At 38.7% G+C, this 17,061-nt stretch overlaps 3 protein-coding genes across 5 annotated transcripts in view; 2 read left to right on the forward strand and 1 right to left on the reverse strand.

Annotated features, from left to right (window-relative positions):
• Nucleotides 1–401, forward strand: part of LOC122059967 — a 15,743-nt gene extending 15,342 nt beyond the window's left edge. For both annotated transcript variants that reach the window (XM_042623074.1, XM_042623073.1), the window contains one exon: nt 167–401. In XM_042623074.1, the coding sequence (XP_042479008.1) occupies nt 167–263 (97 nt within the window). In that variant the 3' untranslated portion in view covers nt 264–401. The remainder of the gene's footprint in view (nt 1–166) is intronic.
• Nucleotides 402–511: 110 nt separating this feature from the next.
• On the reverse strand, nt 512–1,648 carry LOC122059969 (inorganic phosphate transporter 1-4-like). The gene has a single exon (XM_042623078.1). The coding sequence runs from the start codon at nt 1,631–1,633 to the stop codon at nt 1,031–1,033; it is 603 nt and encodes a 200-aa protein (XP_042479012.1). The 5' UTR covers nt 1,634–1,648; the 3' UTR covers nt 512–1,030.
• Nucleotides 1,649–12,808: 11,160 nt separating this feature from the next.
• LOC122058954 (putative disease resistance protein At1g59780) lies at nt 12,809–16,065 on the forward strand. 2 transcript variants are annotated; one of them, XM_042621670.1, is made up of 3 exons: nt 12,809–13,734; nt 13,784–14,020; nt 14,460–16,065. In XM_042621670.1, exons 1-3 carry the CDS (start codon nt 12,930–12,932, stop codon nt 15,953–15,955), a joined length of 2,538 nt encoding a protein of 845 aa, XP_042477604.1. In that variant the 5' UTR covers nt 12,809–12,929; the 3' UTR covers nt 15,956–16,065. The 2 variants fall into 2 exon arrangements, with proteins under 2 accessions (XP_042477604.1, XP_042477603.1); XM_042621669.1 differs by having other exon boundaries at nt 12,810–13,734; nt 14,217–16,065.
• The last annotated feature ends 996 nt before the right edge of the window (nt 16,066–17,061 follow it).

Genomic DNA, 17,061 nt, shown 5'->3' on the forward strand with positions numbered 1-17,061 from the left:
TTCTTTTTTTTTTGGGGGCGGGGGGGGTGGGGGTGGGGGTGTGTATGTGTGCTAAATGCATGTCATCTTGTGAGAAACATTAGTACACTCTTTGAACTAATTTTCTTAATCTGGTGATGATATGCTTCATTTTTACCTGATCTTTTCCAATTTTCTCCTCTACAAGGTCATGGCTAAAAGCATTTCCAGAGAAGATGAGGTACAAATGGAAGAGACGTCTTGATGCTTGGAAGTATGGATCTGGTTTAGATTACAAACTATAATGTTAACAATGTTGTGTGGAGTGAGAAGAGGATTTGTCCCCGAATTTTTATTCAAGATGCAATCTAGGAGAAGGGTTAAGGATTGGTCTTTTGTGTTTTATTTATGGGAGAAAGAATACTGTTCGCTTGTGTTCACCACATCACCAGCAAGGACCACTCGACTGGGGTGCAAAAGGAGCTTTGAGATCGCAAATGCACAGATGGAGAATCGAACCTAGGATTGTGCGCCTATCCACACAATCCCCAATTCGATTTAACCATTTGGGCACCCAAGGTCTCCATTATAACATATTAGGGAAATTATTAACATAACAATGGTATGTTATTTATCCAAACATAACAAGACATCTATTACCCTCTTGAAATTAATATAAAGGATGCGAATGGAAATAAATTTAAGGGGTGATTAAATAAAATCACACTGATTGTCCAAATTTAAATGAAAAGATTTAAAAAAAAAAAAAAAAAAATTCAATCAAAATTTCGTAATAAAAGGTTAAATGGTAATTGAACACAATCCATCTTCCCCAAAATCATGTATCCCGCCTCTCTCGTTTCTGGCAGTGTGGAAGATCCCAAAGGTAGCATCTCCTTTCTCTCTCTCTCTCTCTCTCTCTCTCTCTCATGTCTTTGTATCTCTCCGTCGATTGTCTTCCTTCTCATTGGACAATTCAACTCAACGACTCACTGACTCAATCAGTAATCCAAATTAGGAAAATAATAGTAAGATGTGGTAGTTACCCGTCAAATAAATACTCTCAAAATGGCTAAGCAAGAACTGTTTTGCTGCTGTCATAACTCGTCCCTGCTATTGCATCATCACTCTTGTTTTCACTGGAGATTTCCTCGAGTGACCTGCCTTTTGACTCCGGCACCAGCGTAAACATCATCCCAGAGAAGTTAACCACACCAAGCATGAAGAGGGCATTCCTAACTCCAATACCAGCTGGGTACCCAGGGTCCGCCAACGCCTTGTCCTTGTTCTGCGTTGTGTAAAGGAACCCAAAAGCCCCCACTATGGCTCTTGCCTTCCCTACCACCGCCGATATCCCATGACACATTGACCTCCACCTTGCTTGGAATATCTCTGTCGGTACCACGAATGTGGTCGAACTTGGCCCGAAATTTGCGAAGAAGAAGGTGAAGGTGTACAAAACCACGAACCCAAGATGGTTATGGTGATGCCAATGTTTGTATGGAATGGCCAATGCGAACATAAACACCATCATCATGAAGAACCCCATCAATTGGATCCAAAACCTCCCTATGACGTAGATGAACGCCACCGTGAACCAATACCCAGGGACAGTACAACAACGTGCTATCAATGTCTCAGCCCTGACGATCTTGAACACTTTTATAACACTCATCGTCTTTGCACTAGGTATCCATAAAATGTTCTTCTGAAACAGATTTTGACAATAAAACGCAATATCCAATAAGACCATGTGCTGGTGGTTCCCAACAGGGGAAACCTAGGTCAACGAGCAAATTCCTAGGAGAAAAGACCAAATGAGTTGGGGATCAAAATCCTCTGTTTTTCTCATCCCTGTTTTTCCTTGTTTTGCTACCCGCAGAACGCGACACGTGGACAACAAGAAAACCAACGGTCAAGATTGGGTGAGTATTATTACATCCGGTGCGTTGGTCTTAAAGTTATCCACGTGTCACGTTCTGCAGGTAGCAAAACAAGGAAAAACAGGGATGAGAAAAACAGAGGATTATTTTCCATGAGTTGGAGGGATCTATCACCATCCTCTCCACCTTCTCTTGTTCCAATTCCGATTCCCCATATATAGATGTGACAAGCAACACTAATCCATGAAAAAAAAAATGAAAAAACAAAGAAAGAGATACAAGTTGGAGAGCTTTACTCTACGATTAGGACATCACATAAGGTGATTAAGTTTCAGAGTAGAGAAGAAATAAATGAAGGCACTCGAGGGTAGGGGCGTAATGGCTGCTCTCAAGAAGACGATGTTGTGGGTTGGCAACAAGAGAGAGAGAAAGAGAAAAGAAAAGAAAATGATGATGATGGGACAGTGGTCTTCGCCTACCTTGCCGTGGAAATTTCGAGCTGAAACGAGAGAGGTAAAGGCAAGGACTAGGGAGTACATTACGAAAGGACAGAAATGCCCTTTTAATTGTTAATTTACAATATAATCATCAATTTCTAATAAAAGAAATAAAAAGTCTAATTTGTCCCCATTAATTAACCTTTTAGTGTCTTATTGCTCTTGTGTATTAGTTCTTTCACCATTTTGTTATTTTTCCATACGTAACCTACTCTTGTTACATCAATAACAACCCAACATATTATTATATTTTATCCATATCAATATTATATAAGTATTATTACTTAGATCTAGATAAAAAAATTTATTACAAAATAAGAAGGTTTAAAATTTATTTTACATTTATAAAGTTGGATTTTGAAAAGATTTACCAAACCTAAAGTTATTTATTATTCATACTTACCTAAATACCCCAACTCCTAATCTCTCTTTTCATGTTTTATGATTCTTCAAATATGTGGGACCCACCACCACCACCACCTCCACCTCCACCTCCATGTCCTCCTCTTCTTCTTCTTGGGGCCGCACCATCTCCCACTGCAACCCCCTAGTGTCTTTAGTTTTAAGGGGTAGAGAAGCAGACGACGGTTTGATTGCTTCTGCAGATCATACATTTGTAACTCTTCTCGTTGAGTTTTCCTGATTTTGAATCCAATCACATTTCCCTGCATTATCAACTTCATTATCCTTTTTTACAATCCCTATTGGGTTTTTTATTTTTTCAAGAAAGAGAAAATCTCATTAATTAGGAATAAAAGTTCCAAACATGGTGAGGTCAGGATCCGAGATCTTAGTTTTTTTTTTTCAGTCATATTTATGTTTTTTTGTGAAGAGTATCAATTCGTCGTTAACTTCGAAACAAAAAAATAAAAATAAAAATAAATTTGGTTTCAACAAAAAAAAATCGGCTTTGTCCAAAATAAAAGAATGATGCTCCCTGACCAGGATTTGGTACTATCCCTATTGTTTATCTTTTGATATATTATTATATTTTCTCTATATCAACCTTATGTCTGAGTGAGGCCCGGCCCAATCCTTACTTACGCCAAAGATTTCTGACCCTAATCCACCCTCATGGTTAGAAATCTAGCTCAGACCTTCTTCAGACTTTCTTCAGGCTCAGGATGGTTTAAGGCCAAACTTATACACTTAATAGGAATAGATAAACCCATACAATTAAGCTTGACCCATTTTATTAAGGGTAATTTACAATGCCACCCCCTGGAGAATACCAATATTAGAGGGACACCCCCTCTCTTTCACCAAATTAGACTCGGATCCCCTACCGTTAGTCACAGTTAAGGAATATACCTTATATGCTGATGTCAACAATAATATTTTATTTAAAATACCAAAATGCCCTTATTAAATATGAAATACCTAAATTACCCTTAAAATAAGTTACTATTTCTTTCCCCTTTCACTGAGGATCGTTCAAAGCTGCGACGACGGACGGCGACCCGTACACTTCTCGCTTCCACCAACCTTCCATTTCTCCTGCTTCCCAATCTTCAACTCTAGCAGAAACAGAAACCACCGCTTGCCCTCTCACCAAGCTCGATCATCCCGTCGTTCTCCTCATCTCTTCCGATGGGTTCCGATTTGGGTATCAATTCAAAATCCCTACCCCCAACATAGGTCGCCTGATCGCCAACGGCACATCTCTGTTTTCCCTACCCTTACGTTTCCCAACCATTACTCGATCGTCACTGGACTCTACCCTGCCTACCATGGCATCATCAATAATTATTTCTTTGATCCCATCTCTGGGGACTCATTCAACATGGGCAGCCACGAAAGCCGATCAACAAATACAATCAATTACCCACAAAAAAAAAAAAAAAAAAAAGAGACATTTTTTCTTGAAAAATCATCAGAGACAGTTCGTTCCTTACATCAATGGTTGGTTTTGAAAGAAACCGATCAAAATAAATGATAGACAGAAAATCTGTTTGGAAACGAAAGCCGAAGAACGCCGATGTACCTACCGCCGACGTTCCTTCCGTTTCTTCTTCTCTTGCAGATTGTCTCTGCTTTTGGGTTACTTTTTTATTCCCCTCTGTAGGTCTAAGAGTTTATGTTTTTTGAATCAGACAGCGGTAGGTATGTCAGCGGAGCAGAAGAGATCCAACAACTTCACGAGACCTGAGAGCTGAAGAGGTTTGTCGAAGGTTTTCCGACGGCGGAGACAGGTGTTTGCGACGAATGCAGAGGGCATCTCTTCGTGTTGTGCGATCAGTGCAACGGGAGAAAGCCAAAGGAGAGGATGAAGGCTTGAACTAGCCCTATCATCATAGTACAGCTCAAAGGCTCCCCCTTCGCCACCACCACCAACTTCGGCGCCACCGCCATCGGCAAGCCTACCTACTCTCTGGAAGAGAGAAACAAAATAGAAGAAGGGTTAAAACGTGTTTCAATGAGAAGGGTATAATGGTCATTTTATCTCTTGACTCACCAGTGACTGACGGCAGGGGGTCCAAATCTAATTTGGTGAAAAAGAGGGGGTGTCCCTCTAATATTGGCATTCTCCAAGGGGTGGCGCTGTAAATTACCCTTTTATTAATTCCGTTAAAATATGCCAACCAAATTTCATGTGTTGGTAACAGGGGTGTCAAAATCTATCCCTATCGACCAAATCGAATTGAACCAAGCTGACCAAAACTGATATGAGCATTTTAAAGCATATTTTGGGCTGGGGTTTGCGAGACTGAAACCAGATTGGACTGCACTAAAACCTATAAGACATTGAATCAAAACTACATCAAAACCAATATAACTTGGTAAGAAACCGATAACAACTAAAAATTCATATGAAATATTTTTTTCTTCATACTTTCAAATTTATTACATGATAAATTGAAACCAAACCAAACCCAAATAAAAACCAATGCACCATTTTTATTGGATTATGTTTTGGTTTGAGTCATTCTCACACCAAAACTGATTGAAACCGATGGATTGATACCCCTAGTTGGTAGGATGGTTTTGCATTAGATTGGAGTGTCTTCAGTTAAGGTGTATGGTCATGTGGCTTTTTCGACCATTGCTTTTCATGAATTATTATTATTGTAAATAGGAAGAGGGAGAAATAGTACAGAAGTTGCTGATACCCATAAGAGTCCCCGCGGCCATGTCCTACTGTTGTTGTTTCAATAGTAGGAACGGGTGGTAGTGGCACCTAGCTAGAAAAATCTACAAAAGGAATGATGTTAAGAACCACTTTCAAACTTGTGCTTAGATTTCTCTCTCAACAATACAGCATAAAAGATCTTCTTCTGGTTATCATGGAACAGATAATGCCTCTCACCTCTCAGGAGAAAAAAGAATTAAATGTTGGAAGCCTAATGCATAGGCTCTCAAGTCAATTGAAAGAAACAACCTACTTAATTGTATTTGATGACTAATGGAGGCCTGAAGACTGGAACTTGTTGAAACCAGCCCTTCCAGTTCAGGGAGATGACTATCAAAGCAGAGTGTTGGTTACCACTCGCAATGAAATGGTAGCTAGATGCGCAGATCCCTCCACAACTCCCTTTTTTTCAGCGCCTTTTGGATGAAGATGAGAGTTGAAGTCTCTTTCTGACAAAGTTGATGATCAGTAAGGGTGCCAGTTGCCCCGAAGATTTGGAGGATTTGGGACGGAAGATTGTGCACAAGTGTCATGGATTGCCATTGGCCATCGTGGTATTAGGTGGTCTCTTATCCATTAAATCAAGGACACATAATGCTTGGTCCAAGGTTCTTGATAGCGTAAATTGGGAGCTAAATCAGGATGAAAGGAATTGCAGTAGAGGATTATTTTGAGGAGCTCATTCAAAGAAGCCTGATTCAAGTACCACGACCATGTCATACATTTCCATATCCATGATCTTGTACGAGATCTAGTAATTTCAGAAGCCAAGCAAGAGAGATTTCTTGAAGTTCTTGGGAGTGATGATCACAAATCCCGTCGGCTTTCGTTTATTAAATCCATTGGAGGAATGTATGGTAGTCTAGCTATCGCTCTAAAGCAAGGTACCATACCAAATCATCTTCGTTCCTTATTTTGCTTCTCAATAACTACTGAGAGGAATAATATGTGGATGAAGAAGTCTTCTTATGGAGCCATGAAACTGCTTAGAGTCCTAGATCTAGAGGGTGTACAATCTATACCTAATAGCTTGCTAAAGCAGATTGGAAAACTCATCCTCCTTAAGTACTTGAGCTTAAGTTACACCAATATAGAAAAGCTTCCATCTTCAATAGGAGACCTACAAAATCTACAAACGCTAGATTTGCGTTATACTGGTCTCAGACAGCTGCCTAAGACAATAATGAAACTGCAGCAGCTTAGAAATCTTTTTTTTCTTCTTTCATCATCTTTCTTTGGAATCCAGAGCTTCGATTACCCTCTTGATCAAATGATGAACCTGCAGATACTAATGCTAGATGAAGGCAAATGGATTGACAGTAGCCTTGAAAAGTTGACAAATCTGACAACTTTATGTATTGAGTCAGTGGGAAAATTGTCTCCATACAAAGAGATATTGTTAAATGCCCTCCCCAAATTGAACCACCTTCGGTACCTGTCTCCTAGATTGGACAGACATGAGATTCAATGAGGAAGTGGACCATCCTGCTTCATTTTCTGACAACTTGGAGTTCTATCATATGTACTTACTTGGAATAACTGGAATCCTGGATTTTCCCCCAAATCTCATCACCTTATCATTGCATTCAGAGTACAGTGGACAATTAATAGACGAACTGATGGTGAACTGATGGTAACCTAAAGAAGTTACCCAAACTAAGGTCCCTCGTCTTGAGTAATATATGTGTGGGATCCAACATCATTTTCTCTGCTGATGGGTGTCGTCAACTTGAGGAATTGGTACTAATGAACTTGGAGGCGTTCACAGTGGAGGAAGGAGCATTACCAAACCTAAGATTTTTAAATATTGTAGGCGGTAAGTTAAAAAAGCTTCCATATGGGTTGAAACAAGTGGTCACTCTTCAGCAACTTATCTTGTCATTAATGTCAGAAGAGCTTGAAGACACAGTTCAAAAAGATGCAGGAGAAGATTGGGATATTATTAAACACATACCCTCCATTAAGATTGATGAATCTAAATATCGTCTTATCATTCCCAGCTCTTGTGAATATGATATTGATTTTTGGAGTTGACCCATTGATTCTTAAGATTCATTTCTTTTCTAGGATTTACTATATATTATTGTCCAAGGACTGGGTGATTAAGTTTTATGCTGAATATATATATATATATATATATAATATCCTTATTTTTCTATGCAATAACAAAACTTTCGTTGTACCATTTACCATCAACTATTACTGCAATGATACCACACTTTTCAAGTTCGAAATCAAGGCTCTTCACCCAGAGTAAAGAGGGAACCCTTCACTCACTGTTGTTATGTCTATCAGATGAGAATCTTTAAATCTTGACCATTGAAACAATGGTATTTATGGGTTGTCTTTAATATGTCTATTTAAATTTTTAGAGGAGAGGGTTGGGCATACTAGCGTTATACAAAGGAATAAGGAAAGCTAGCAGATCTCAATCATTGGATTAAATGAAATTGATATTAGTCGTTAGATTAAAATAATTATCTTAATAGTAAAATACGTTAAAGGGAGTACTAAAGTAAATATACCTCCTGACAACATACGGTGTCAAGAGTCAGTAGCGATGTGACTTTGGTGGCATGAAGAAATGAGCTTTGTAATTTCTCCCAGTTCCTCAGATGTGTTTTTCTTCTCTCTTCTTCTTCCTCATCTTCTTCTACATTTTCGCAACACCAGCTGCATCTATCAGTGACCCATCCTTTTGTTGAAGTCTTAATGAAACTTGCTTTGTTGTGTGGAGGACACGCAACGTCTTTGAAAGTGAAAATCATCGTCGGTGGTGATTAAGGAAGGTGAAGGAAGAGTAGAACAATTAATGTCACATTCGTTCGAACAGGTATAGCAGATAAATAGTATTGGCACACGGAACTGAAATGCCGACCTTCGTTGTTTTCCCAGTTTGCTATTTCGAGAGATTGATATCATATTTGTGGTTCATTTTGTTTTTTCCGGCTCTTACTTCCCAATATTTCCATCTTTATAATTCAAGGAAAAAGGTCCCTCTACTTGGAAGGGTATCCCTCATAAAGTATAAGTGTATCCAACAGGCGCACGAAATGAGTAACAAATGCGTCTATTAATTAAGATTTATATACGCTCATAATAACCCAATACGAGATATGAAAAGATCATTATGCTGTTATACGCCTTAACCCCATACCCAAGTCATCAGATGTACCAACCGTCCTTCCTTTGGCGGTCGATTTCCCAATGCATAAATTAGATTCGTTCCGAATAATGTATTTTTTCTATATTATATTTTATTCTATTTTTTTGGATTACAATATGTAATCCAAGCATAACACGGCAACATCAAATCAAAGGCGGCTCTCGTTTCGACATTGACATCACACTAGTACCTGAGTGGCAGTGTTACTTTATTAGGTATCCAATGCATTAACTTTCGGTCGTGAGTGTGCTCGGTTGGAGCCGGTTGGAGCAGTTAGCCTCATCTTTTTTTTTTTTTATAAATCAAATTTAATTTTATCATTTTTTTGGGGTAAGTGCTTTAACTTTAGATTTATCATTGGAAAGTAGAATCCGGCAAAAGTATGCAATGCATTGTCTTATAATGGGAGGCTTGACCATTGTTAGTAAAAACAGGAATAACAAAAAAACGAAAATGAGCGGTACAGGTTTTAAGCAATAAAAATTTTCGAATGATACAGTCAAATAAATGATAAAAAAATAGAGAACAATAAAAATTAAAAAAATAAATGATACAAATTTTAAACGTGTAAATTTCAAACAATCGGGACTAAAAAAATGAAAGTATACTCATAAATTAAGAAATTATTATATGAATATCTGCATCTAGTGTTCAAAAACAACTACAATATCTAACATTAATGCCTTATTATAAGTTTTAAGACATATCATTGAATATCATCTTTGTAGAGTCTCATCCATTGAAGAGGTTCATGATGCCCTATTTTCTATAAGCCCCCTAATGGCCCCAGGTCCAGATGGTTTTCCGCCAGCTTTTTTCCAAAAGTAATGGGATATTGTAAGGGATGATCTTTTCTCTCATTCTAATTTTTTTTTTTCGAACAGGTTATCTTCCAGCCTCCCTCAATGCAACTCTAATTTGCATGATTCCAAAGGTACAAAAGCCAGAGTATTCTCATCAATTTAGAACAATAGCTCTTTGTGCAGCGATAGTGGAGATCATCACAAAGATTTTGTATAATTGATTAAAGTCAGTGTTGGATAATTTTATTGCTCCTGCACAGTCTGCTTTCATTCCTAACAGGTCCATTTCAGATAATATTTATTGCCCATGAGATGTTTAACTACATCGGAAAAAGAAAGAAGGGACATAAGAAGCTGGTTGCAATGAAGCTCGACATAAAGAAGGCCTACGATCGGGTAGAATGGAATTTCATTGAAAAGCTATTGCTTCGTTTGGTTTTCTATGATCAGTGGGTCCATTTAGTGATGACCAGCATTCGTTCAGTTAACTATAAGCTTTTAATCAATGGAGCAGCTCGAGGTTTTGTTGAGCCGTCAAGGGGAATTAGGCAAGGAGATCCGCTCTCTCCTACCCTTTTCATTATTTGCTCTCAAGCTCTTATTAGTGTTTTGGCACAAGCTGAGTCAAAGGGTTCAATTAAGGGAGTCCAGGTTCGAAATCGCACTCAATCGGTAACCCATTTATTATTTGCTAATGATTTATTATTATTTTCAGAAGTTCATTTATTGAAAATGTTTGCTTTCAAGAATGCCCTTGATATCTACTTTCGAGCATCAGGTCAAGCTATAAATCTTGTAAAATCCATTATGACATTTAGTCCGAATACACCTACCAAGTTGAAGAGATGGTTTTCTTGTATTATGAAAATTCCTTATGGGGTTGGTCCGAAAAAATATCTGGGATTACCTACTCAGTTTGGAGTCTCAAAAGCTGACCTATTTAGTGACATTTCAGAGAGAATTACAAAGAAGTTGGAAGGATGAAAGACAAACCTTTTATCTCATGCGGGTAAGGAAGTGATGCTCAAATCGGTTGACTTTTCAATGTCAAACTATGCTTGTTCTCACTTTAAGCTAGCTGCTTTGCATCATCAACATCTTCGTAGAACAACATCAAATTTTTATTGGGGGGAAGCTAATGGAAAGTCAAAGGTCCACTGGATATCGTGAAGCATTTATGTGGTTCAAAGGAGAAAGGAGGACTGGGGTTTAAAGACCCTTCTCTTCACAACAGGGCCCTTTTGTCAAAGGTGGCGTGGCGCTTATGGACTAAACCGGATGCTCTTTGGGTCAAGTTTCTTAATTCTATTTATTTTCCAAATGGTGATTTCCTCTCTGCTACCATTGGAAATAACCGGAGTTGGGTGTGGAGACGTATTCTAAATGGGCGTGAGGTGTTGAAAATGGGTTTAATCTTGCATATCGGTCAAGGAGATAAAATTAATATTTGGCAACATCCATGGGTTCCCTCTCTTCCAGGTTACCGAGTTCACTCTCCAACCTCTAAATTGTGAGTTTCAGAAAGTCTCTCAGCTTATTGATCATGACATTTGGGTTTGGAAACGAGATCTCCTTGTATCTCTTTTCAACCCAAATGAAATAACTGAGATTTTGAAAATCCAGCTTCCTTTGTTTTTGTGAGAAGATTTTCAAACTTGGGGCGCTTCTCGAAATGGGATTTTTTTCGGTAAAATCAGCTTACCACCTATTATCCAATCTAAAAGTTGATAAAGATGTGCTTGAAGCGTCATCTTCCTCTCCTAAACCTTGGCAGCAAGTTCTGGAACGGGTTTGGAAGCAAATTTGGAAAATGCAACTCTTTCCCAAAAATAAAATCTTTTCTTTGGAGAGCTTGTGCTGAGGGCCTTGCTTCTTCGAAAAATCTCCGGCAAAGAGATATCTCAATTGATCCCCATTGTGCGCGATGCGGCAATATCCAAGAATTTACTTCCCATATTCTATCGACTTGCTTTTTGAGCGATCAGTGTGGCTTGGTAGTAGTTTGTCTCACAAAGCTCCGAAAGATGATGAGGTTTTCCTTCATGACTGGATTGATGGCTGGAAAGTGCTTTCCACAAGAGGTAAGGATGCTAGCAAAGAGATGATATCCCTATGTTCATTTATCTGTTGGCAACTATGGTTAACTCGAAATGACTTTCTATTTGGAAAGTGAGTATGGTCACCTTTGGAGGTCATTTGGTCAACAGAAAAACATTTTAGGGAGTTTTATCAATTCAACTCCCCTCCTCATCGATCAGTTCCTATAGTTAGAGCCTCGGCAACTGTCTACAAATTTCTATAAAATAAATTGTGATGCGAGTCTACCCCATGGGTCAATGCAAGGAGGTATAGGTTTCATCTGTCGTGACTATCAAGGTCATCCTCAGTTTGCCATCTCTAATCTTGTTTAATTTCAAGAGGCTTTAGTGGGTGAAGCTTTGACAATCCGCTCAGCTCTTTTGAAAGTTATTTCTCATATTATGTTGGAGAGTGACAACAAAGACGTGGTGACTTTCCTGCAGCATGGAATCTCATCAGCCCCTTTGACTATCAAATCCATTTTAGAGGACATTTTGCATTTGGAATCCTCTTTTGAATATTGTATTTTTTCTTTCATTCCTAGGGAGCTAAACAATTTAGCTGACTCTCTAGCAAGGAGGGCTTTGTCTATGACATGCATGACAGTTTGGCCCATTTTCGATCTTTGGATCCAAAATCAATGTTTGGCATCCTTGCGTCTTTCTCGTTCTTCTGAATAAATCTATTTTTACTAAAAAAAAAAAAAAATTGAATATCATCCAACACCGATTCTAAATTCATACATCACACATGCCCAAAGTCTTATTGAGCTATGTGACTAGGTTATGGTGTTGTTCATTGTTGTCAACATAGTTAACACACTCTCGAAGTAATATATGTTCAATTAGAGTTAGGAGTCATCACTTAAATTAAGAAATATTTTTCAGCAAATACGTCAATTTATAACTCAATTTTGGGGTCCATGAATTGAATTTGAGTTAAAGGTAATATAATGAGAAATATAGTCCATTGCGTTAGCTTCAAGTTGGTGAAAGAATCAAGTCGATTAGAGATCAGGAGAAAGATATATGGTTAATATAGTAGACATTATGTTCAAAAATCAAGTTTACCATTCCAACCTAAATCTAAGGTGACCCAGTTTTTTCACGGATCGTTTGATTGCTGAACGACTAAAACAGAGTGGACAATAGAGTGAAATGGTAGAAAAAGTAAGAACCCATATATGGACCTCTCTAAAAAGCATTGCGCAAGGAATCAAACAAAGAAAAAAAATTGCTGCTATGAGTAGATCATATTAAAAAAGAAGGCGAGAAATAAAGAATAAACAGTGGTGGGTTCCATCTTCCATGTCTAGTGAGGAAGGTTTGAAAAGGCTGGTGAACACAGAAGAAAAAGGAAAAGCTGCTGAGGCTTCAAACAAATATCAAATTTGGATTTTGGGTAGGAAAAAACATGGCTGCAAGCATCTTTTCCATTGCACAGAAATTAGCTTTGATGATATCAAATGAATATGATTTCCTCTCCGACGTTCCGGATCAAGCCCAATCGCTATGCAAGGAGATCAGTTTGATGACTTCCGCTTTGCAAGATGCCAGTGAGAAACATCGAACAAGAAATGAGGTGAAAGAATGGCTGAACCAGGTTAGAGATGTTGTCATGGATGCAGAGGATGTGATTGACTTCTTTATCTATGTAGCACAGCGACAACGGCACAGAAACATCTTAACTAGGTACACTATCTGCTACCCCAATCAACTATATCATCTCCATCAGTTAGGGAAGAAAATGGAAAATTCCATTAAAAAGATGAGCCAGCTTTCAGTTAGGAGATCTACTTTGGGGCTTGCAATTTCAGAGGAAGGGGAAAGTTCAGTCGGTAGTATGATATCGAATGAACTAGACCAGTTGCCTTTTCGACGACGTCGGGGAGATCTTGTCCAAGAATTCTCTATCATCGGATTCGAAAAGGAAGAGGGAGATATAGTACAGAAGTTGCTGATACCCATAGAGTCCCCGCGGCCATCTCCTAGTGTTGTTTCAATAGTAGGAATGGGCGGTAGTGGCAAAACCACCCTTGCTAGAAAAATCTACAAAAGGAATGATGTCAAGAGCCACTTTCAAATATGTGCCTGGATTTCTGTCTCTCAACAATACAGTATAAAAGATCTTCTCCATGTTATCATGGAACAGATCAAGCCCCTCACCCCTGAGGAGAAGAAGGAGCTAAATGTTGAAAGCCTGATGCATAGGCTATCAAGTCAATTGAAAAAAACAACCTACTTAATTGTATTCGATGACTTATGGAGGCCAATTGAAAGAAACAACCTACTTAATTGTATTCGATGACTTATGGAGGCCTAAAGACTGGAACTTGTTGAAACAAGCCCTTCCAGTTCAGGGAGATGACTTTCAAAGCAGGGTGTTGGTTACCACTCGCAATGAAATCGTAGCTAGATGTGCAGATCCCTCCGTAACTCCCTTTTTCTTGCGCCTTTTGGATGAAGACGAGAGTTGGAAGCTCTTCCTCACAAAGTTGATGATCGGTAAGGAAGCAGGTTTAATTAGTCTCTCCTGATTTCGTATCTCAAACTGAACTGATGTTTATCCTGTGTTTGCGGGTTAGTCTCTCCTGCTGATGGCAATGCCAAATGTGGGAGAGTGTGATATTGCTTTATTTTTTTTTTTTTTTTTGATAAAAATGATCTTTTAGCTAAGAAATATAAAAATGCAAGGATGCAGGTTGCCCAGAAGATTTGGAGGATTTGGGACGGCAAATTATTCACAAGTGTCATGGATTGCCATTGGCCATTGTAGTATTAGGCGGTCTCTTATCCATTAAACCGAGGACACATAATGCTTGGTCCAAGGTTCTTGATAGCGTAAATTGGGAGCTGAATCAGAATGAAAGGAATTGCAAACAAGTATTGGCTCTGAGTTATACTGAGTTACCAGATCATTTGAAGCCTTGTTTCCTCTATTTAGGTCTTTTCCCAGAAGACTATGAGATTTGGCGTAATAAATTGATCTGGCTATGGGTGGCTGAAGGTTTCGTACAACCAAGGGGACATTTGACGATGGAAGATGTGGCAGAGGATTATTTGGAGGAGCTCATTCAAAGAAGCCTGATTCAAGCACCAGTACGACTTTATGATGACCGTGTCACATATTTCCGTATCCATGATCTTATCCGAGATCTAGCAATTTCAGAAGCCAAGCAAGAGAGATTTCTTGAAGTTCTTGGGAGTGCTGATCATAGTTTGATTTCCACAAATAAATCCCGTCGGCTTTCGCTCATTGAACACACTGGAGGAATGCGTGGTAGTCCAGCTGCTGCTCTAAACCAAGGTACTACACCAAATAATCTCCGTTCCTTATTTTGCTTACATTCTAAGGGGAACATGGAGATGATCAAGAAGTCTTCTTATGGAGCCATGAAACTGCTTAGAGTCTTAGATCTACAGGGTGTAAAATCTATATCAAATAGCTTGCTCAAGCAGATTGGGAAACTCATCCTCCTTACGTACTTGAACTTACGTGGCACCAACATCAAAGAGCTTCCATCTTCAATAGGAGACTTGCGAAATCTACAAACTCTCAATTTACGATATACTCGTCTTAGACAGCTGCCTAACACAATAATGAAACTGAAACAGCTTAGAAATCTTGTTTTCTCTTCTTCACCTCACGATGGAATCCAGAGCTTCGATTACCCTCTTGATCAAATGATGGACTTGCAGATACTAATGCTAAATGAAGGCAAATGGATTGACAGTAGCCTCGAAAAGTTGACTAATCTGAGAGCTTTAAGTATAGATTCATCTGGAAGTATGTCTCCATACAAAGAGGTATTGTTAAATGCCCTCCCCAGATTGAACCACCTTCGATGCCTTCAACTCAAAGACTGGACACGGATCGGAGGCAATGAGGCAGTAGTCCTTCCTGTTTCATTTTCTGGCCACTTGGAGCTCCATCATATGGATTTGCTCGGAATATCTGGAATCCTAGATTTTCCCCCAAATCTCACCACCTTATCATTTAATTCACCTGGTGGACAAGGGATAGAAGAACTGATGGTGAACCTAAAGAAGTTACCCAAACTAAGGTGCCTCGACTTGACTAGTGTTGATGATCTTGGATCCAACGTCATTTTCTCTGCTGATGGGTTTCGTCAACTTGAGGAATTGGTGCTAATGTACTTAGGGTTCACAGTGGAGGAAGGAGCATTACCAAACCTTAGGGTTTTAAATATTATAGGCAGTGATGAGTTAAAAAGGCTTCCATGTGGGTTGAAACAAGTGGTCACTCTTCAGGAACTTACCTTGGGATTAATGTCAGATGAGCTTCAAGACAGGGTTCGAAAAGATGCAGGAGAAGATTGGGATATTATTAAACACATACCCTCCATTAAGATTGATGAATCTAAACATGGTTTCATCCTTCCCAACGCTTGTCAATATGATATTGATTCTTGGTGTTGACCCATTGATTCTTATGATTCATTTCTTTTGTATTTACTACTGTCCAAGGACTGGGTGATAAAGTTTTATTCTGAATATAATATCCTTAGTTTTTCTATGCAATAATAAAACTTTGGGTTTACCATTTACCATCAATTATTACTGCAATGATACCACACTTTCAAGTCCCAAATCAAGGCTCTTCACTCACTGTTGTTATGTTTATCAGATGAGAATCTTTAATTCTTGACCATTGAAACAATGGTATTTATGGGTCGTACATATGTTGTCTTTAATATAATGTCTATTTAAATTTTTATTTGATTTCTTTGGGGGGCTGAAGAAATCGAAATCCTTGCATTGCATAAATTGAGACTGATTTCAGGAACAAGAAATATGTTAAGTAGTCCACTTTGAGAATAGATTCACTCTCCCTTTAATGGTTTTCACAATTTTATTGTCTTCTTCCTCTCCACAAGAGCGTAAGGCCCCTTAACTTAAGGGGCCTAGCCTTCCCTAGTATGCATATGAGAAGGAGAGTTGATTTCTTTGGGTACTTGACTCCCTTGGCAACTTTACTACGTTATTCTTGGTAGTTTCCTACCTTGACTATTGGGTTATTTCCACTTTGGCATTTGTTGCTTCTATTTGTTCCCTAGATGATGTTCCTTCTCTTATTCCTACTCAAGTCCAACTACTGATTCAATTGTTCCTCTCGTTTATTCTTGGGCTCCTCTCATTCATGAGTTCATTCAGTTCCTCAATAAAATCAGTTCATTTAGTTCCTTGCATTCATCATTTCACATTCATGTTGTGTCTATCCTAATGGTCTATACCCAGATCTTGTTTGCCAAATTGTTTATGCATAGTGTCTAACTTGGTAGGTCTGTACCCCGGTGTAGGTCATTGCCTCCATTTTCACATTATGCTTGGTGTCTACTCAGAAAACCCTTTCCAACAATACCTGATTCGAAAACTTATGTTTTAAAAGAGATGAATTTTCAAATATTCTAGGATTTACAAAAATAAAAATTAAAAAATCAGTAAAACCCCATCAAGACCTGGCTGAACCAGGCACCAACCCAAGACCCATCTATGAATTGAAGGAAGCCTGGAGGTGAAATGAA

The sequence above is a fragment of the Macadamia integrifolia genome, chromosome 13 (assembly GCF_013358625.1).
Source record: "Macadamia integrifolia cultivar HAES 741 chromosome 13, SCU_Mint_v3, whole genome shotgun sequence".
Taxonomy (NCBI): domain Eukaryota; kingdom Viridiplantae; phylum Streptophyta; class Magnoliopsida; order Proteales; family Proteaceae; genus Macadamia; species Macadamia integrifolia.